At 36.8% G+C, this 23,006-nt stretch overlaps 1 protein-coding gene across 3 annotated transcripts; it reads left to right on the plus strand.

Annotated features, from left to right (window-relative positions):
• Positions 1-5,128: 5,128 nt before the first annotated feature.
• On the plus strand, positions 5,129-21,642 carry LOC140155833 (autophagy-related protein 13-like). 3 transcript variants are annotated; one of them, XM_072178818.1, is made up of 12 exons: positions 5,129-5,284; positions 10,751-10,904; positions 11,666-11,752; positions 12,477-12,596; positions 13,305-13,536; positions 14,389-14,608; positions 15,058-15,225; positions 15,900-15,981; positions 16,302-16,421; positions 17,392-17,496; positions 18,425-18,541; positions 19,189-21,642. In XM_072178818.1, the coding sequence occupies exons 2-12, from the start codon at positions 10,791-10,793 to the stop codon at positions 19,282-19,284; spliced, it is 1,461 nt and encodes a 486-aa protein (XP_072034919.1). In that variant the 5' UTR covers positions 5,129-5,284; positions 10,751-10,790; the 3' UTR covers positions 19,285-21,642. The 3 variants fall into 3 exon arrangements, with proteins under 3 accessions (XP_072034919.1, XP_072034921.1, XP_072034920.1); XM_072178820.1 differs by having other exon boundaries at positions 11,666-11,746; XM_072178819.1 differs by having other exon boundaries at positions 5,129-5,211.
• The last annotated feature ends 1,364 nt before the right edge of the window (positions 21,643-23,006 follow it).

The following is a 23,006-nucleotide window of genomic DNA, read 5'->3' on the forward strand; positions in this document are numbered from 1 at the left end:
ATTTTCAAATAAATGGAAACATTTTGTGTAATAAATGTGTTTATTGATATACGGGCTGTGATTTAATTTGAAACTTCACGTAACTCGTTATTTTCCCCAGATTTGGAAGATGTAGGTTGTTTGGCTTTATATACCGGTACAGGTATGATTCATTTTAAACTTCATATAACTCGTTATTTTTCCTAGATCCTGTTAACACGCGCACCGCATAGGTCTATCAAATACCATACATGATTTCATTTTAAACTTCATAAATCATTATTTTGCCTGTTCATGTGCGCACCGTCTAGGATAGAGGTCTTCCCTATCTAGGCTTATCAAACACCCAGATTTGGAAGCTATAATTACTCGGATGTCGTTTGCATGATCAGGCTGGCCATACACACAATTAACACTTGTCTAAAATAATTCCTTCCTTGTTTCTATTATTATATTATCTTTCTTTCATTTATCATGTGTTATACCTTCTTGTATATAATACATATGCACATCCTATTTCTTTACTGATTTCTAACAAACACCACCGTCAAACACCGAGAACAAAATTATAATTCGGATGTATGCGCGCAAAAGCAACATTTCCCATTTCCGCGCTTGATTCTTCGAGATGTGTATTCGTGAAGGGGTGTGTGCGGGAGTGGACGTAGAGAGAACAAATAAACAAACCAAAGTTAATGAGAAAGATTAGAGAATTACAGGAGAAAGAAAACAAAACACAAGTTCAGTTTAATGCGCGCAAAAGTAACATTTTCCATTTCCGCGCTCAATTCTTCGAGTAGGGACTATGTGTGCATGTGTTCAATACTGCCCATGAAAGGGTGTGTGGGTGTGTGTGTGTGGGGGGGGGGGGGTATGGTTAAAGGTTTAGTATGCCTACAGCGTCAAATATCCCATTCCTGCATATACGTGCATCATGATACATTCCAACCCGTGCTGCACTCCAAGAGTAGGCCTACAAATGTCGGAAACCCTGTTCTTCTATATAGGCCTACAGAAATTCAGCTTCAGTTTCCTCTGGCCTTTAAGTAAAACTAGTAGGAGACCCGGGTCCCCGCTAGTATAATATATTTAATATTATTATTTGCGGTCATAAGGTATTTCGTGGGCAAAATTGTGCGATAAATAGGAGTAGGATAAAAAAAAGAGGTCTTTCGGGGGAAGTTGCTAACAAATGAGGCCTTTCGAGGAAGACCCCTCCCCCAAAAAAAAGAGTTCTTTCTGGGACATATTCTAAAATGTAGGACTTTTCCCACAAAATGGTCTTGGGAGCTGGCCTTTTGCGTGAAAAAAAGAAAATGATGGGTCTTTTGCAGGCACGCAGGGGACTTGTCAAGCAATCGTCGGCAGCAAATACCCGCGGTGTCAGGACCTCCCTCGCGCGGTTTGTTTTAAATTTGTCTCGGAGAAAATGGCCAAAATTTATTTTAAACACTTTATCACGTTATCAAGTTATTAAAAGCAGGCTGAAAGTTTTAACAATCATTGGTATCTGGGAAAATATTAAGAAAATTAATTTCTTTATAATTATCAAAGTTAAGTTATCAAATTATGAAAGGATTAAAATAGGTGGGAGAGAGGGGGATGGCAGGACGTCAAGGTGTAAACCGATGGCTCACAGGGAGAGAGAGAAGGGTGTGTCACCCTTAAATTAAAAATCCATGAGTATTCATCCAGAGAAAGTTCCACGTATGGAATTTGGAAAAAACTAAGAGCAAACGTATCCGTTTGTGGTTTGACACTTGAAGAGAAGATAGGAAACATTCAGATTTTGTATGTTTGTTGTTTTTCTTAAACGTGTTTAAGAATATCCAGTATGATAGAACTAACAGTGCATGCGAGGAAAGGTCTGTGGGGGTGTAGGAGAAAAATCATTTTCTCTGAAAAACGTCATCAACCATAAGGTGAAAATGACTTGACATGCACGCTATAAAAAGATGTTAACAAAATAGAGGAAAAAGGGCTACCTTAGTAGTTTTTTTCACTCTTTTTTCCAGGGTACAATAAGTACCAAAAGTACCCAACTAAACATACGCAAAACATTATAACGTCCTAATGTAATATTTAAACGTGAAAAATATTTCTTAAACATTAAAATGTTGTTGCAGCAGCTTCATATCAAACATGTTAAAAACGTTTTCCTGACTTTTATGAATAACATTATGTGGTACAATTGAATTAATGTTATCAAACCAAAAATCAAAACGCGTAGATGACAGATAGCGTGTTTGTAAATCTCAAAACTTCATCAGGCTACGGAGAAACTGCATTTCATTACACCTGTGGGTACTTTTGGCCAATGTTTGGCTTTAAAATGAGCTTTAAAATGAGTTTCCTATAAGCACTGGTACGGGGCTTGGTATCTACTTGGAGTAGATGCGTAACTCCGAAAAGCATGCACTTAATACTAATAATAGTCTATACCAATTACCATTTTCTCGATTTGGTCCATATCTTATAGTCCAGTCAATCTAAACAAATTAGTGGTGTCACCACCACTAATTGCAACAGAATTTTTTCACTTCTATACATTTTAGAGATGTCCCTGAACATCATACCAAAATATACTAAAATATACTTGGTGGAAAGGTAGTTTTTGGCGGGAAAAAGGTCATACAGGGTCAAATTTCAAAATTGCTTTAATCTTTATAAAAACTATACCAAAGCATTCCTCTAGCCTTAAGGATCCAGAAAAAGTATAGTTTGTCATATCTATGATGTACCGTTTTCAAGTTATAAGCAAAAAGGTCAAAGGTCAAATTTTGGACTCCACGTGGGTCAACTTCGAAAAAATGCTCCGATCTCCTTAAAAATGGTCTCAATGTGTTCGTCCTCTAAAAACACTCCAAAATAAGAATTGTTTGCCATATCTAGGATGCTTCGTTACCTAGGTAGCAGGGTAAAAGAGGTCATTGACCATTGAACACTATTGACCCCGACCTAGTTTTCGATGTTACGCATGTAATTAAACAACCTAAATAGTGCAAATATTCTTTAAATGAATTATGTTTGCAAGCAGAACAATTTGAGACCATTTTGGTATAAATCAGACAATTTTTAGTTTTTTGACCTCTGTTGAACCCAACATTTGACCTTTTTGGCTATAACTCAAGAACCGTACATCACAGGTATGGCAAACTATATTTTTTCTGAATCCTTGTGACTAGAGGAATAATTTGGTATAGTTTTTAAAATGATTGGAGCAATTTTGAAATTTGACCCCTGTATGACCTTTTCCCGCCAAAAGCTATACCTTTCCACCAAGTATATATATTTTAGTATACTTTTTGTATGCTGTTCAGGGACATCTCTGATATTCATAGGAGTGAAAAAAATTCTGTTGCAATTAGGGGTGGTGCAATAATTATGTGTACCCCCAGGGGGGTGAAGTATAGGGGGGGGGCAAAGATTTTTTTGGCAGGCGAAAAGGGGGGGGCAAGCATTTTTGGCAGGTCAAAGGGGGGTCAAGCGATTTTTGGCAGGTCGAAAGGGGGGCAAGCAATTTTTGGCACATATTTTTTGGGCACCGTTTCTATATTCTGCCCTAAAAAGGCTTCGGAAAACGTTAGGAACATGTTCAAATATGCAAAATTTCCTGCTCGCTGCGCTCGCACTATATGATAACACAATTTAAGGTTTTAAATTCGGGTTCCCCAAAATCTTGCATGTGTAGGGGGGGCAAAGATTTTTGGCACATCAAAGGGGGGGCAAAGGTTTTTGGCATGTCGAAGGGGGGCAAAGATTTTTGGCACGGCCAGAGGGGGGGGCAAGCAATTTTGGCAGACCATTTTGAGAATTCACCCCCCGGGGTACACATAATTATTGCACCACCCCTTAGTGGTGAGTCAAAACCCACTTTGACTGTTTTCTAGATTTTGGGTCCATTTCAGCCATTTTTGGTAATATTTAAATTGCTCAATGATCATGATGATGAAAAAATTGCGACATATGTCAGTCTTTACAGGAGCGGATCCATGGTCGGATATCTTGTCAGGCAATGTCAGAGAATCAGAAACTATATCGGGCCTAATCCAATTCCAGGTTCACCTCAAATAATACCCCGACTATATTAATAATAATAATAATACTTTATTTTTATAGAGCGCAATACATCAAGCGATCCCAAAGCGCTTTACAGCAATAAAACAAAGATACATAATGTACAAGATTTTTAGGTAAGTTTCTTTATTCTGGAGATTTCTAAGTACAAGTAGGCCTACTTATAGGTTAGTTACGTTAGTTTGTTTCATCCTGTATTTAGTTAGTTTCTTTCTACCGGTAAGTTTCTCTTCTCTTCTCTCTTTCTTTCCTTTCTTCCTTCCATTCTTTCTTTCGTTCTTTCCTTCCTTCTTTACCCCTTGCTTTCTTCCGTTCTTTCTATCCTTCTTTCTTTTTTCCTTCCTATCTTTCTTTGATTCCTTCCTTCCTTATTTCTTTCTTTCCTTCCTTCTTCCCTTTCTTCCTTCTTCTATCTTTCTTTCTTTCCTTCCTATCTTCTTTCATTCCTTCCTTATTTCTTTCGTTCTTTCCTTCCTTCTTTCCTCCCTTTCTTTCGTTCTTTATCTTCCTTCCATTCTTTCTTTCTTTTTATTTCTTCCTTTTCTTCCCTTTCTTTCTTTCCTTCCTTTCTATTCATAGACACTCAAATCACCACCATCGGCCTGAAAAAGCCGTTCAAATAAGTTTGGCTAAAATTCACCATTTTGGCCGCCATTTTGAATTTTGGAACATAAGGAAGCCATTTTGGATTTCGGAAACTGTCTAAATGACTTTCTCATGTCCATAAACATATAATTATTTAGACACCAAAATCACCACCATTGGCCCTAGAATACATTTTTAGTAATTTTGACCCCCATTGTAGGGGCACCCCCGAAAAAGCACTTTGGGCGCATTTTTAATTAAAGTGGACTACGGGAGCGTGTTCTACGCAAAATTTCAGTCTAGAAACCGTATCAAACATACTAACACTATTTCCCATCCGCGCGTGAATGAGAGCCCGACATCCGCAATCGCCATTGCAATGCATTGCATTGCATAGGGGGCGAGATGGCACGTAGGCGAAGTGGCGTATAGGCGAGATGCCGTGTAGGCGAAGTGCGTGGGGGCGAGGTGTCCTGTTTCCGGGAAAATCCTGTCATCGACTTTTTTTCCTGTGCTGCCAGAAAAAGTTAAAAGCTTAACCGAACAGGGAAACAACTTTTGAAGAAAAAGGTGTTTTGCCGTAACTTTATGGAAAGAAGTTTTGTCACGGGAAGGCTAAAATTTTGAAAAATTAACGGAACAGGTCTGTTTATTTTTCAGTGATAAAGCTTTATCTTTTGTTTTTGTCTATTATTTCTTCATTTATTCATTCATCATTTTCATTGTATGCATGCATATACGAAGAAAGATTCAAGCAATTGAAGTTCATAAGTTAAGCATGTAAGTCAGGTCCCTCACTGTAAAAATTGGACCAGCCAAATTTGCACGCTACACTACAGGGCCTGAAAAATAAGATCCCGCGAATCACAAATTGACACACGTACATGTAGCTGCCATGGGGTGCTAAACGGCAACGCGGGGTCGCCGGGGTGCTAACGAACCCGTTGCCAGCACAAGCGTCCTACGCGATCAATAACGCGTATTAAATAGGGTGCATTCAAGTGCACCGTAAGCGACCAGTAGTTCCTGATGATACGCGATGACAGGGTCAATGGCCGCTTCCATGCAGTAACATACAGTTTCTGAACTTGCTGTCAGGGTCCTGGTTTAAGTGCCGGGCAACGTTAATGCCCAGTGGCCCGCCCGGATGTGCGATCATGGACACAGAATATGATGCGAGTAGGGAAAATTAAGTCAAATCACATTTAAAGACCCATTCAGTGATCCCAGCGCAAGTGCTAAAAAAATAGAATTGCTAATAAATTGCTTTAAAGTGAAGGATAAGTCATTCAAATTGTCATTTGGTATTTTTGAAATGACAAATTTGGAAAACGGCAGTACTGACGAAGTTGAAGCCCATTCAAATACATGTAGCTGATTTAGATACTGTCAGTATGATAGTATCTAAATTACAGATTCGTGTAAAATGTCTTATTTTGTCTAAAAAGCCTTAGGCCTAATGCACGATTTCCATCAAATTTTAATTTGTGTTTCGCATTGTCTTACGCCCTGCTAGGGTGAAGCATATAGGCCGCTTCCTTCTTCATTATTTTAATTTTGTTATTCTTTATTCAAAATGTTGAAATAATATTAGTAATAACTGCCGGGAAGGGCTGCTGTCCTTTTTAAGTTGAAATAACAAGGTAAAGTGAAAGAAACCCCACTGGTTATTTTGGCCATTTATAAACATGCAGTTGTATGGGAGGACATATTATCTTAATTTTTTGATAATATGTCGAACTTTGCTCTGTTGACCTTGAAACACAACAAATTTGGCCAATTCCATTTAGGTGCAAGTTGGGACATGTGTAAACATTACAAATATATGCAAAAAAAATCAGGTTTGAAAAAAATTAATCAATTTCACATTATAAGATTGTACATGTACATTATGGCTTTAAATACACAGCTTTTGGCTGAACCACTGGCAGGCTATGTTAGCACATCTATGACAATAACAAAGGTACCAAAATCTGAATTTTGATGATTTTTACGATCGTCCGGATGAGCAAATCACTGAATGGGCCTTTAATGTTACCTGTATATTTTTTTTGGTAGAATTACTTTAAAACAAATTAAGCGTAGTACTGCTATAGCATCCAGGGCATATTATTTTCCACAAGGTCCTATGCTCATACTTGACGTCGTCGCACGCGTAAACGCGATGGTTTCATGCCTAAACATAGACTGCGGAACTCAGTCCTCAATGATAGTCAGTCATTTATCTTTTGGTCGTTTAATATATGACTATCATTTGAGGACTGAGTTGTTATGATATATCTTCCGAGGAGCAATTTCAGACAATAGCTGGGGATTAGTGGGGCAGAGGTTATCTATTGAATCCTTTCATGACCACTGAAGCATAGTCAAGTCTGCCAAGGACACTCGGCAGAAATTGAAAGACCATGTCAACTCTCGACAAAAGAAAGCATGCATGTCAAAGGTCATACAACGCCAATTTGGTGTTTGTTATGCACCTCGAAATTTGTACCTTAAGGTCTATGTCTGGCCTAAACAGGTGTTTATGCCCTGCCGCCCACATGCATAAACGCCATTTGGGCATTCAGCAAATTCCTTCAGCGGCGTCCGTCTGCTCTTTCTGATTATCGCGGAAAAAGAACTAAGTCTGGCTATGATACGCAGCTTGGCCAGTGAACAAGGTGCTGATGTGATGATGACGTTATCCAATTAGAACCCCACCTTTGTGTTTACGCCTTTAAAAAAGTGCCAAATCGGCAGACCACTGAAAGTTGAAGAACCTTGATGGAAGTAAAATGCCAAATTCTTTTTAAAAGCACAATACGTGTATCTGACCTTAATGCTCAATTTTGTAAAAAGGATTTGGAATTTTACTTTTTCAGTGCTTATTACTGCAAAACAGCAAATTTTATGAGACAAAATTTATAATTTTGTAGGAATGGCCTATTATTACAAAGGTGAATGATAAGACAATAAATTGTCATTACAAAACCTGTTTTTTCATATAACAAAACGTTAAAACCTCGGACATGATATGATGTCTCACATAGCTGAAGGTTTTGGCTGCTACGTTGGTGATATTAAACATCTAATCTAATCAAATTTGAGTTTATCAGGTTTGACCTGATTTAAATTTTATCACAATTTGAATATTTCCTAGGTGACTGAGAGCAGAGAAGATGTAATGAGAGAGTATACACAGTGTTGGTAAATGGTTTAAGAAGAAATTCAGTGAAGTAAGGTGGTACTACACCCCCTGATAAATTTTGTGACTAATTTTGCATTTTTCTCAAAAAATAACTACACACTGGTAACAAAAGTTATGGATATTACAGGGCAAGAAATCCAGAAATTTCAGTGATTCAAGACAAGTGGTTCATTATATGTTAAGAAATTAGGTACATTCTAGCAGTACCTCTTTTCTTATCATAAATAACATACCGCTTGTCTTGAATCACTGAAATTCTAGTGTAGTAACTGGATCCCGAACTGAATTCCTTGCCCCTATAATATACATAACTTTTGTTACCAGTAGCAATCCAATTTTGATCATATTTCAGGCTTTTTCAAGTTTCAATTCCACCATAGTAAGGTGACAAGATGCTTACCAGTAGTTCCTGATGATACGCGATGACAGGGTCAATGGCCGCTTCCATGCAGTAACATACAGTTTCTGAACTTGCTGTCAGGGTCCTGGTTTAAGTGCCGGGCAACGTTAATGCCCAGTGGCCCGCCCGGATGTGCGATCATGGACACAGAATATGATGCGAGTAGGGAAAATTAAGTCAAATCACATTTAAAGACCCATTCAGTGATCCCAGCGCAAGTGCTAAAAAAATAGAATTGCTAATAAATTGCTTTAAAGTGAAGGATAAGTCATTCAAATTGTCATTTGGTATTTTTGAAATGACAAATTTGGAAAACGGCAGTACTGACGAAGTTGAAGCCCATTCAAATACATGTAGCTGATTTAGATACTGTCAGTATGATAGTATCTAAATTACAGATTCGTGTAAAATGTCTTATTTTGTCTAAAAAGCCTTAGGCCTAATGCACGATTTCCATCAAATTTTAATTTGTGTTTCGCATTGTCTTACGCCCTGCTAGGGTGAAGCATATAGGCCGCTTCCTTCTTCATTATTTTAATTTTGTTATTCTTTATTCAAAATGTTGAAATAATATTAGTAATAACTGCCGGGAAGGGTTGCTGTCCTTTTTAAGTTGAAATAACAAGGTAAAGTGAAAGAAACCCCACTGGTTATTTTGGCCATTTATAAACATGCAGTTCTATGGGAGGACATATTATCTTAATTTTTTGATAATATGTCGAACTTTGCTCTGTTGACCTTGAAACACAACAAATTTGGCCAATTCCATTTAGGTGCAAGTTGGGACATGTGTAAACATTACAAATATATGCAAAAAAATCAGGTTTGAAAAAAATTAATCAATTTCACATTATAAGATTGTACATGTACATTATGGCTTTAAATACACAGCTTTTGGCTGAACCACTGGCAGGCTATGTTAGCACATCTATGACAATAACAAAGGTACCAAAATCTGAATTTTGATGATTTTTACGATCGTCCGGATGAGCAAATCACTGAATGGGCCTTTAATGTTACCTGTATATTTTTTTTGGTAGAATTACTTTAAAACAAATTAAGCGTAGTACTGCTATAGCATCCAGGGCATATTATTTTCCACAAGGTCCTATGCTCATACTTGACGTCGTCGCACGCGTAAACGCGATGGTTTCATGCCTAAACATAGACTGCGGAACTCAGTCCTCAATGATAGTCAGTCATTTATCTTTTGGTCGTTTAATATATGACTATCATTTGAGGACTGAGTTGTTATGATATATCTTCCGAGGAGCAATTTCAGACAATAGCTGGGGATTAGTGGGGCAGAGGTTATCTATTGAATCCTTTCATGACCACTGAAGCATAGTCAAGTCTGCCAAGGACACTCGGCAGAAATTGAAAGACCATGTCAACTCTCGACAAAAGAAAGCATGCATGTCAAAGGTCATACAACGCCAATTTGGTGTTTGTTATGCACCTCGAAATTTGTACCTTAAGGTCTATGTCTGGCCTAAACAGGTGTTTATGCCCTGCCACCCACATGCATAAACGCCATTTGGGCATTCAGCAAATTCCTTCAGCGGCGTCCGTCTGCTCTTTCTGATTATCGCGGAAAAAGAACTAAGTCTGGCTATGATACGCAGCTTGGCCAGTGAACAAGGTGCTGATGTGATGATGACGTTATCCAATTAGAACCCCACCTTTGTGTTTACGCCTTTAAAAAAGTGCCAAATCGGCAGACCACTGAAAGTTGAAGAACCTTGATGGAAGTAAAATGCCAAATTCTTTTTAAAAGCACAATACGTGTATCTGACCTTAATGCTCAATTTTGTAAAAAGGATTTGGAATTTTACTTTTTCAGTGCTTATTACTGCAAAACAGCAAATTTTATGAGACAAAATTTATAATTTTGTAGGAATGGCCTATTATTACAAAGGTGAATGATAAGACAATAAATTGTCATTACAAAACCTGTTTTTTCATATAACAAAACGTTAAAACCTCGGACATGATATGATGTCTCACATAGCTGAAGGTTTTGGCTGCTACGTTGGTGATATTAAACATCTAATCTAATCAAATTTGAGTTTATCAGGTTTGACCTGATTTAAATTTTATCACAATTTGAATATTTCCTAGGTGACTGAGAGCAGAGAAGATGTAATGAGAGAGTATACACAGTGTTGGTAAATGGTTTAAGAAGAAATTCAGTGAAGTAAGGTGGTACTACACCCCCTGATAAATTTTGTGACTAATTTTGCATTTTTCTCAAAAAATAACTACACACTGGTAACAAAAGTTATGGATATTACAGGGGCAAGAAATCCAGAAATTTCAGTGATTCAAGACAAGTGGTTCATTATATGTTAAGAAATTAGGTACATTCTAGCAGTACCTCTTTTCTTATCATAAATAACATACCGCTTGTCTTGAATCACTGAAATTCTAGTGTAGTAACTGGATCCCGAACTGAATTCCTTGCCCCTATAATATACATAACTTTTGTTACCAGTAGCAATCCAATTTTGATCATATTTCAGGCTTTTTCAAGTTTCAATTCCACCATAGTAAGGTGACAAGATGCTTGCCAAGGGGCTACAAGAGGAGAGAATGCAGTATCATCCTGGTGCTAGTCAACTCACTGATAGAGAAAGGAGAGACTTAAACAAATTTACAAAATTCTTAGCATTTAAGGTGAGTGAATGTTTGTATTACTATGATCAGCTTGCTTATATTCTATTAAAGTTAATCTGTGAGAAATCTCACTTTGCATATTGTATAGCTAAAAAACAATCAAATTGTATGGTGTATTCTTTTAAACAAGACATACAACTGAATAAGAATATATAATACTATAACCATAGCATATATCAATTGTACAGTATTAATGTTGCTGAATTAAACCTCAGTTGGTCTCTATGTTTTAGATCTTGTTAGTATTTTAGGCATTGGTAATAATTATTCTCACAATATTTCAATACACTTCTGTGATATCTTCGGCTCAGGGTTTATGCTGGGAGAGGAGAGTTTATGAGGGGATGATCGATGAGGTATTATCCATTTAGTAGCCAATTAACCCAATAACAGAGTCAAGACACAAGGAATACATCGTAGAGATTTCCAGATTATCTTCATATAACAATATTAATGTATTTTATTCAACATGTATGAATGAGTCTTCAACATTCACTTCAGCTCATAAAATATGACTGCTTTCTCTAAACCCGGATCGATTTCCTTTCCAACAAAACAATTTATATTATTCCAATCGCGTCTCGGCTGTTAGACTTGTGTAAGCTTAGACACACTGGACACTGAAAGACCACGCAAAAAAAAAATGGCGCGATTAAAAACGATTGACAAACAGATCTTGATAAATTAAAACCTGTTGAAATAAAGGATGATCAATTAGATTGATCATGACAACTTCTTATATTGTGATAATGTGTTTGCAGTCAATACAGGTAATAGTACAATCAAGACTAGGCGAGAAAGTGGACACACAATCTAAGGCTAATACTGATGGAACTGATTGGGTAAGTGTAAGTTGATCTGATTTTCATGTCATCATATTCAAATTTACTTTCCAAATAATGAAGTACCAGTTGCAATCACAGCATTGCGTGAGCCTATATGCATATGGCACCACACAAGTTTGAGCAGTGAACGCATTGAATCTCGCAGTATTGGGATCACCTGGTTGTATTCAACTGTTAGTGATTTAACACTGAGCATGGGATAATCATAAATTGATTGATCTGTGCCATGACATGCCCATAGTGACTCTTTAGTGTGATACATCATACATCCATCGTGATGCCATTAGGTCTTTTCCTTTGCTATAACGGTACACTTTCAGATTTACTCAGCACAATAATCAATATTGTGCCTTTCAACTCTCATATCACTGTGAAATTTAAAACTGAAAATCACACTAAAATACAACAACAAAACACATTTTTCAGTGGTATATCAAGTAATTTCCAAAAAAATAGAACTGGCCAATTCGATTCAATGTGATTCAATTTTGGTGGGTTTGATGAGTGATCAATGATTTTCAGAGTGTTTCAGTCTCTTTTTCAGTGTGGTTGGACAAAGAACTATTTCAGTGTTATTTTCAGTGATGTTATAGTTATCTATTGTGTACATGTCCGACCAGTGTTCATTTGAGATGTCAGTGTATTTTTCAATGTTTTATTTTCATACTGATACATTCATCCATACTATTTATCATATTTTATCATCTTACTTTTCTTCAAATTTCAGTTTAATTTAGCTATTCCTGATAATCAAAGGATAAAAGCATATGCCAAACAACTTCTTGCCAAGGAGCTACCCAGAGTTGGTCATCCTTTGAATATAGAAGTAACCCTAGAGACGGCAGAGGTAAGACGGCAAGAATAGAACAATTAAGCATTAACATTTTTGTACTTTTCATTTAAAAACTGTTAAGAGTTTCAAAATATCTTAGTGATATCTTATACAGTTTGATAAATATAATATGCAATTGGCAGGGTTAGAGAAATTTGGTGTAGACAAGGCCAAAGTATTGTTTAAATTAAAGCATGTTTCATCAGAATTATTATGCACAAAAAGTTAACAAAACATGGAACCAAGAGCAGAATATTGTAATTGGCAAAACTCATAACATCATAGATTGATAAAGAGCGTAAGTTTATTGATGTGTGCAGTAATAAAAACTCAATATTCTTTGCCACTTTAGTTTTAGGTTGAACAAACTGTAATTCCTTTGTACCGATGCAATGGGCTATCCCATTTAAAATCCATAACACCCCCTATGGAAGACGGAAGACATGACCTTAATCTTCTGCACAGGGCATGTGAATTTCAAATGGGGTTACCAGAATAAGTGATTCCATTTGAAATCTACATTCCTGTGTTGGAGATTAAGGTACTAAAAATATGAAAAGAAGAAAAAAATGATCAGGTCTACCTTCAAACATGTACATTTGCATTATAGTGTTTTAAAAATGTTTTGTGAAGAAGTAGTTAAACCATATTATATATCGAAAACAAGTTTTGTAATTTTTTTTCAGTCCACTTAAATGTAATCAAAACAATTCACTTTCACAGGGTGATCGCATGGTACTAGAATCTTGGAGTTTAGGCATGACGGAAAAAACCGATCCAGATGCAAAAGTTCACTACGCAATATACAACCGTATGGGGTTACTACTCAAGTCATTAATGTGTGTTTCCCGTGTGACGCCTGCATATCGTATAGCTAGGCATCAGCTAGGATCTGACTATAAGGTGCAACATAGGGTGTTCTTTGGTGAAGCAAGGTTATCAACACTAGGAGAAGGTGTGTACTTGATGCATAATCAAATAAAATGGTAAATTAATGTAGTCATTTATATAGTATTCTTGGACCAGATATCAAAGCGCTTTACATTCCACTGCCACTAGGATATATTTAACTGCCAACAATAATGGCACTAGTAACCACTCGCTAACAGTTCCTTATTTTGATCCTGACACAGTTCAAGCCCACAACCTAACTGGGTTGAGTGGGGCATTGAGATCAAGTGTCTTGCCCAAGGACACAACATATTGATCCTGACATGGTTCAAGCCCGCAACCTAACTCTCACGTGCACCAAATCAAGCAAAATGAGGGATAGCATTAATAACATTCGACCTGATTTGCAAAGTTTTAAAGAGTGCATTTTCTAATAAACCTTGAATAGTTTTGGAAAGGCTAGTATTAACTGGCATGAAAGTTTTCAGGTTGCATCCTTACTCCAAGGTGTATTTTGTTTCCAAATTCACTGAGGTTGATATATTTGCAGCCCAGTTTATCATAGTTTCTGGCAATTCCACACTGTTGTTGGATTCAACATTCAAATCCATACATGTATAATTTTAGTAGCATCATTGTGCTGTTTAAATGTGGTTTTGTAAGTCACATTCTGATAGGAATTAGATCACCTCACCTCATCTCACTTTGCCGTGCCTTCACCTCAACAAACCTTCAATTCTACAAGAGAGTGCCAGTGAAGTGTTTGCATACATGGTGTAAATAAATTGGTGTGTACTAGTGTGACAGTCACTTAATTAGCAATAAGGAAAAGAGTGTAGGTCTACCTGTACTACGAACATTTAAGATGTTTGATATGTTTGTTTTTAAACTTAGTTTTAATTTGTTTTCCCTGCAGATTTTGTACCTCTCCAAATAGGCTCCGTAACAACTCCAGTCGGTACTCTTCAACTTTCAGTAGCCTACAGGACCAAACTAGCATTGTCTGTACGGCAAGCAATACATGGTACATACATGACCACAAGTCCTATTGCAGTCAGGGATGATTACTACAGTAGCAGCAATAGCCCCAAGAGGAAAATATCAACAGGAATGCTACACATACCTGGTGCTGCAGGGTGAGATACATGTTAGATGTGTTATAGTGTGTCTTGTCTCAAATTGAGAATATTGCATGTTGGATTTTACACTGACAGATTTGAATGGGTGCATTAATCTACTCCTGTGGGGTGTATACACGCTTGTAGAAGGGTCATTTGTCCGTACGTTGGTGACAAAACTGCGTAAAGGCACTACGAGTCTGCCACTCTCAACTTAAAATGAGACACACTATAGTGTGTGACCATTCTGTTCAAGCTGGATATCGGTAGAGTCATCATGGTGCTGTTTTGCATAAGCTTTAATACAGGAGATGGAAGTAGCATAATCCCAACTGTTACACTCCAGTGGTTGGAAAGATATGTAATTTTTGGTCAAATATTTGGATGTTTTTAACTGTCAAACTATAGAAACATGCAGCATGTCATTATTATACTAATGTCTATATCATTTGATTGCATCTTTTCAGACATGACGAGTCAGGTGGAGTTGATGTCTATGGCTCACAAGATCTCTGTGCTACCTCATTTTCTACATCGCCACCAGATCCATATATATCGCAAAGTTCGTTAGCAACAACTCCAACCTCTACTTCAAGAAAAACAATAATAGCAGAGGAAAAGAGCAAACCTGCCAGGTCAGTGTGGTATCAGAAGAATGGGCTATTTAATTTAAATTGAAATCCATACACCCCTATGGAAGACATACCCTTATCTTCAACACACAACACAGGGGGTGTGAATTTCAAATAGGGTAACCTGAATGGGTGACTCCATTTGAAATCTACATCTCATGTGTGGGAGATTAAGGTAACATCTTCCATAGGGGGGATGGATTTCAATTGGAATAGCACAGTGTCATTTACTGTGCTTAGATAGTCATATTTATGCTCATAATATATTATAGTTTTTGATGTACATAGTTTGAACATGAACCATCTTGTATGCATAATCAGATTAATCAACATTTTACTTTATTTGTTGATGTGTACAAACTGTAGTGTGTCCGTAAAGCAATAATGTGTGATTTATATAAAGATTTTCATTATTAGAGATGTCCTCTTTTAATTTTGGGCCAATCAAATTAGCTATTTCATTCCAGCACCTATATCACCAAATGTGTGTATCAGTGTGGTGTTGTCGATCTGCTGAACACCGAGTAGCTGCACACATGGACGTATAATGAATAATATAATAACCTGAATTTTTGTATGATACTACAGTACAGCGCATTGAGACCTAGTTTTATGCGCTTTAGAAAAATGTGTTTATTATTATTATGTATTCATATTTTGCTACTCTACTTCCGCAGTTCTTCATCAATTAACATGAGCCCAACATCAGGCAGATTAGGTGCCTTTGCAAGCAGTAGTAGGACATCCCTCACAGACCAGGTAAGCTCAATACTTTGTGTCAATACTTTTCAGGATTTATGGGATATATGGGGAAAAAAATGAAGTTATTTTACCACGTAATCCCTTGCTACATCACCCTGAAGTTGTTTATGGATGTCGGTAACCTCCACGCATGGGTGTGATGTCAATTAACAAGCAATTTCAAAGGAATGCACATGTTTGATGCACAAAGGTAATGAATACAACGCAATACAATAAAGACTGTAACCTTGGAGAATTAAAGCATACTGAAGGTAGGGTTTACCCAATCAGTTCCATTAAAATATTGACCCAATATATCTATTTTTTGTTTATGACAGAATGAGCTCCTTATACCAAGTGATATTCCATTTATGTCTTTACTACAAGACATTGGCAGCAGTATTACAGACTCAGCTAGTGATAAACCAGCATCTACACCACCATCATCTCAGGGACAAGTAAGTCTGGCTAACTTTGAAGCTTGAAATAAATAAATATCACTAATAAATAATATATTGTAAGAGGCTTTCTATAAGAACAAAACACACAACTTTGTGTGCTGCTGGGTATATTTTTCCATAATTTGTCATACCTCCCAATACTTTCTTGGCCTTAATGATTTGCAGCCATTGAATTAGAATGGGAGAACTTGGCCTCAGCCATGTTTGTGTGTTCCTCACAAAGGTAGGGGAGAATATTGTACCACCTCATTGTTTCACCGTGCATATCACAAACTTTAAAATTAAATGTTAGCTATTTTGCAATGTGTGTGTGATATGTCATACTGACCACCCATAATGACCATTACATTTTCTTTTTATTTTGGGCATTTGCCAAAAATATGCCAGAGGTACACTATTTCAGTACTTGATATAAGGGGTAACATTTCTGTCCCATGGGTATGATTTTTCTCAGGAGGGGAGAAATTCCCCAAACCTGTTTTGGTACACTATTGGCCTTAAGTCAAGAACCACAAGGCCTGCGGAAATATAAATGTGATTATTGGCTTTCTTGATTTGGAACCTATAAGATCAATGTATTAATATTATACACTATAGTTTTTTAGTAAAATGGCTAAAGCTGAATAAATATGTGTACATCCATATCAAAAGGATGCACTTGTCGGCTGCTACATGTGTCTCATTTCACAAAATAGCTAGAAATACTCATATCAAGTGTAGGTTACTTCAAACCATCCCCAAGTCAAATTATATAAGGAATGATCTTTGTATTCCTAAACCATGTGACTTGGGATGATTTGAAGTGACCTCCACTTCGGAGATGAGTCTGATATTATTCCTAGCTATTATGAAATAAGACACATGAAGCAGCCGACAAGTGCAACCTTTTGATATGGATGTATACATATGGCCTCTGCCACCCACTGTAAACATAGCAACAATATCAATTGTGTTTGTTTGTTTTCAGGCATCCATAGATCTACCCGATGGTCAGTCTTCCTCCTCACAGCACTCTAATAAATCCAATATCAGTCAACAAAGTGGTATAGAAGACTTCGTCATGGTAGATTTTGTAAGTTGTCTTGTCCATGGATGGGATAAAAAAATGTTAGCATAAGTTCAAACTTATTTGCTTGAACCACACTGATTATTAAAGTATAATTCTTTTATATCACCTTAGTCTGATCAAAGGGAAAATGTTTTGATAACAAATTGACATGTCAAACTGAAAAAAATACTGAGTGGCATTATAATGTCATCAGGGGTCCATTTCACTAACTTTTAACCCTTCAAAACTGTAGCAGCCCTTCCTAAAGTTTATACCCAATAGTAGACGTAACTTTACGAAGGGCCCCTGTAGTAAATCACTATTACGAAGGGTACCATTCGTAAGTTTAGTGAAATGGAATTTACGACTCGTCATAAGTTACAAACAGTTTTGGGACTTGCAAAGCTTCGTAAAGTTGAGTGAAATGGACCCAGGTATATGTGAATGAAAGTTACAAGATCATCATTTGCCTACTAGTTACATCAAATCAATGACATCATCACATCCAAAATGCATGTAAGACATCTGTATAAAGGCTGTAGGATGCTGTAAAACATTTATTATGTCTACGAGTGGATATTCATACATAGTGGTAGATAAAATAATAGAAGAGTTTAACTTCAGCACTACACTATTTTTCGCTCACCTGGAATGTTTTCACTAATTCGACTAGCGTCTTCAGTAGATGGTGATGGTAATATCATCACAGCATCACCATCTGCTGAAGACGCTAGTCGAACTAGAGAAAACGTTCCAGGTGAGCGAAAAATAGTGTAGTGTTAAAGTTAACTCTTCTATTAATTTATTATGTCTTTTCATAAATTTGCATAAAAAGATCCAATTTATGACTAACAAATACATTTAATTTATTCTCACAAATTAAAATCTGTTGCAAAATTTGTAAAATTGAGAGGTGTGGTAATTTATTTTTATTTTTTTGTTTTTATTCCAGAACCCTGCATTTGCTAAGTCTGACACCAACAGTGATGTAGTGAGTTTCTATCGTCAGTTCCAGGCTGCTCCTCAGTTGTCCATGTTTGATAACCAACCTACTCTGGAGGAAACCCTGGTCAGTACCAATCAACCACTCGGGCCCGTACACAGGATTTTTTTGGGGGGGGTGCTGATTTTGAAAAAGTGAACCTTTTTTCCAGGGGGGGGGGAGCAATTTTGTGAAAAGTGGACTTTCTTGCCAAAATTTGGACCTTTTTTGGCCAAAAAAGTATAAAAAACCCAACTTTTTGTATACTTTTGCAATTTTTTTTGCATATAGGCCAGCAACCACATAACATTGCCTCTTGGTGTTCTCAAAAATTCTTCATGAATTCAGTGTGGCATGTACATACAGTTCATATTATTATCTGGCTTTGCGCATATTTTCCGCAAATTTGAACTTATTCACACAAAGAAAGACATGTTACTTACAGTAAAATTTTCATGGCTCATCCGAGCATCACTTCTTCAGCACTTATATAGGAGGGTACTGTGGGAGTTGTGGTTGTCCAAGTCTTTATTGAGGTCCGGATTGGTGGCTTTGAACATGACATTTACTAGAGTGTATTTTGAAAGTTCGACACTCAGCTATTGACTTCTTGAGGGAAATCCTAGACTCTATATGGGAATTGGTAATGAATATGATGATGCTTGGATCTAAATATTTAAAGGACCATAAAATATATGCACTATTTATATATTTGGCTTTCTCTCTTTTTCCAGGGTACTCTTCCAGAGCGACTTGCCAAATTTGAAGAAAGCAGATCTGAATTTGATACTTTTGTAGAATCTCTTCAGCCAGAAGAGGAGAGTGACTGACAGAGGTTAATGCCGAGATAAGAACTGGTATTTGAGGTGAAAACTGGTATTTGAGATGAAAACTGGTATTTCAGATGAGAACTGGTAGTTTCAGATGAGAACTGGTATTTTCAGATGAGAAAAGGGATTGGACAAGGTCCAGAGAGAAACAAGAAACAGATGGTGTTTAGACTATCTACATGTATGTGTGAGGTCTAAAAGCACTTTCCGCCACTGAAAGATGGATACCCATGATGAGGATCATACTGATGACAGATTACCTACTGCAGCATGACTTATGACTTAACATAAGGAGTGATTGTGTCAGGGGAGAGAAATATCTTCCTTTATGCTTTTGATGGAGAACTTTTAGTTCCAGTGGATGTGGTTTAGCTTGTAAGCTTGCCATTTCATTGTTTTGTTTTGGTATTTGGCACCAGACAATCATAGTAGTGTGCACTCTCTCATTGCAATTATAATGTTGTATCTGTGTCATGCTCACTATTGCATCAAGGTTATATATTTGGTGTGTTTTTTACCTTGTTATTTTATGCTCTGCTCAGGCCCGTACGCAGGATTTTATTTGGGGGGTGCTGATTTTGAAAAAGTGGACTTTTTTTCCAAGGAGGGGGGCGATTTTGTGGAAAGTGGACTTTCTTCCCCAAATTTTGACCATTTTGACCAAAAAAACCCAAAAAAACCGTAAAAAACCTGATTTTTTTGCTCGCTTCGCTCGCAAATTCTTAAATTTTGGGACTTTTTGTATACTTTTCCAAATTTGGGGAGGTGCAGTCGCACCCCCCGCACCCCCCCCTGCGTACGGGCCTGGCTCTGCTTAATTAGGCACAACTTTAGAATCTGGTATGTCACACCTGTCATACACCCTCTGATTATTTTAAGAACGGTGTATACTCAATACTCATGGAATAAAGTGCAGCATGTGGGTGACATACCTTTTTGTACAACCTGGCCTAAATAGTTCTTGCTGCAATAAATACTTGCAAATATTTGAAAAAGCTAGGAGTGAATAACAGATAGTGATTTTTTTTTAAATTTCTACTGTTGTGCCTGGTGGTGCTCGGCCTGCTTGCACTACATGCTCACCATTTGTGGGAACATTGTAAACCTAAGGTTGTCATTGCTGAAAAATGTGATATGATCAAGGGTAATGAGTCGGATGTCGCTAATATTGATTTTGAGATATTAGCAAAGAAAGTATTAAAATTCTTTTGTTTTATATTGTTTTCAGCGATTGATAAATTGACATAACTTCGCAAAGAAAAGTTTTATCAACATGGGGTTTTCAGTTTCTGAAAGCTCTAAATGTTCTTTTTAGAAACATGTGTAAAACTCATTTTTGACCAGGGTCGACATGTGACTCATTCCCCTTGATCATGTCACAAATGATCATTTTAGGGAACCAAAAAACCGTTTTACAGCCATACAGACTTTTGAAGTAGGGTCGGTCGGTCAGGATATTTTTCCTTGAAAACCAAAATGACGCTTAAATATCTCCAAAAGTTTGAAAAAATTAGAAAAAAATTATATTATTTTTTGCAAATATATTGTGAAATATTTTTTTAATCAAAATCAATACATTTAGGAAAACAAAAGAAGAAAACAACGTGGCTGATTTTACATGAATTCAGCAAAATTTTACAAAAATCTACTAAAATGTAAATTTTTAGAAAACCTCATTTGTTCAGAAATAATGCATGTAATATAAAAGCTTCACAAGTTCCTAATATTGTCACATTTGTGTCTTGTAAATAATAGCATTATTTGTTTTGTTTTAATGTAACACTCATAATTTGTTCTTGGACTGTGTGCAATGTCTACAAGTGGCTATTAAATATACAAACTTATGAAGTTAATTTGAGGCAGCTTAAAGGTGGAGCTATTACAGTTTTTGCAGACAATTTTCTGTTGTGACATATGTCAGATTTTCTGCAGCGACTTTTGGTTCTTGATTTTTTATTTGACTGACTTACAACATTTTCTCATGTTATCAACACCCGTCCAGGCTGCTATACTTTGAAGATATGTTGTCCTCTGGCGCTGTCTATGGCAGGCCGAGTGTCCAATAACCTTGAAATCTTGGATTTTCGATCGAAAATCTTGGATATTCTAGTAAAACTTGGGACTTTCACCTGAAAAATCTTGGATTTTCAGCTTATGTTGAAAATCAACGTGAAAAACTTGGATTTTCACTTTGATAATCCAAGATTTTCGAACTATTGGACATTCCAAATCTTGGATTTTCAGCGAAAATCTTAGATTATCGATTGAAAATCCAAGATTTTCACTTTGATAATCCAAGATTTTCAACATAAGCTGAAAATCCAAGATTTTTCAGGACGTTATTGGATGCTCGGCCTGCCATAGCTGTCTGTCTTTCTTTCCATTAATCTTCCCGTAAGAAACAAACAGTCCAGATCTTCTCAGCATACCAATATGTAATGGCCAAAATACACAAGGCAATTTCCTATGCAATTGCTTGTTGCAGACCACCTCAGGGCACCTTGCAACAAAATTGTAATGTGTTGGACCGGGGTTCATTTCTCGTCAATATAATTTGGTGGTCTCAAATACTCAGGCACAAGAAAGAATTTGCATTAAAAATGGCGGAGAACAAAATAATAATGTAAATCTTCTCATGCCAGAACTCTTCTTATAAATTTAAGATTTGAGAAATTGGAATACATGTATCTTGAAAACTTGGCAAAGGTGCACTGTGCGAAAGAAATTTTCTTAATATTTTGATCCCAAATTTCTGCAGTTAAGTCTTCTTGTTCCATCGTATACATTTGTATGACCTACTGTTCCTAAATATGTACAATTAATCCCTTGTTGGAGAAGTGTACATAGTAATGATTTATGTGAAGTTAATGCTATGAATTTTAATTAGACCATTCTTTTAATTGGCACAATCCTGTCATTGAGGGGGTAAACATAATATCACATTGGTATTACACATAAACAGTGTTGCCAGTCTTCAGGAAATTGCCTGATTTCAGGAAATCTTACTCGGATGATCCAGTACAAATGTATAGGCAGTGTACATTTTCAGGAAATATTTTGCCATTTCAGGATTTTTTGACATCACTGACTGGCATCTCTGCATAAAATAACAAAAGCATGATACCACAAAAGTATGAAATTATGTGATTTCATTTTAACCTCAGTTTCGTAATTTTATAATAATCAATGTGATATCGATGTGCAATGTGCATCCCATTCAACAGTAGGAATTATAAAGAAATTATAAAAATGGTCTATTGATAATTTATGATCACTGTGATATCTACATACTGAGTGACATACCGGATTATTATAAACTGCCCATATATCAATTGACCTTTTCAGTAAATTCCATAAGCCTTTGCAAGTACACTTGAGATGACGTCACGCAGACATGCAATGCGCAGTAACAATGATGTTCACTAAACGATGCGTGCATCGGAGTGACGCATACTGACATCAAATGATGTCATCTCAGCTAGGGTAGCTAGCTAGAACAAAGCGCTCCAGAGTCCGCAGGGACCCCCGAACTTGCAGAAAATCTTAAAGTAGGGGGTCCGTAGTAGAGTTTGGCGAGTCAGAGTTGGACAAATGCAGCATAAATAGTATGTCTGCGGTAGCGCTAGATTAAAAAGCTGGGGTCTGCAGGAACCCCTGAACTCACAGAAAATTTAAAAATAGGGGGTCCCAACTGGATTTTGGTGAGTCCGGGACCCCAAAAT

Source organism: Amphiura filiformis, chromosome 6, assembly GCF_039555335.1.
Source record: "Amphiura filiformis chromosome 6, Afil_fr2py, whole genome shotgun sequence".
NCBI lineage: Eukaryota > Metazoa > Echinodermata > Ophiuroidea > Amphilepidida > Amphiuridae > Amphiura > Amphiura filiformis.

What these genes read in the sequence shown, in the direction of transcription:
- LOC140155833 (XM_072178818.1), top strand. Translation starts at nt 10,791, where the DNA reads ATGCTTGCCAAGGGGCTACAAGAGGAGAGAATGCAGTATCATCCTGGT. An exon ending in CACCATCATCTCAGGGACAA is followed by an intron (nt 16,422 to 17,391) that starts GTAAGTCTGGCT and finishes GTTTGTTTTCAG; the next exon opens with GCATCCATAGATCTACCCGA. An exon ending in CTACTCTGGAGGAAACCCTG is followed by an intron (nt 18,542 to 19,188) that starts GTCAGTACCAAT and finishes CTCTTTTTCCAG; the next exon opens with GGTACTCTTCCAGAGCGACT.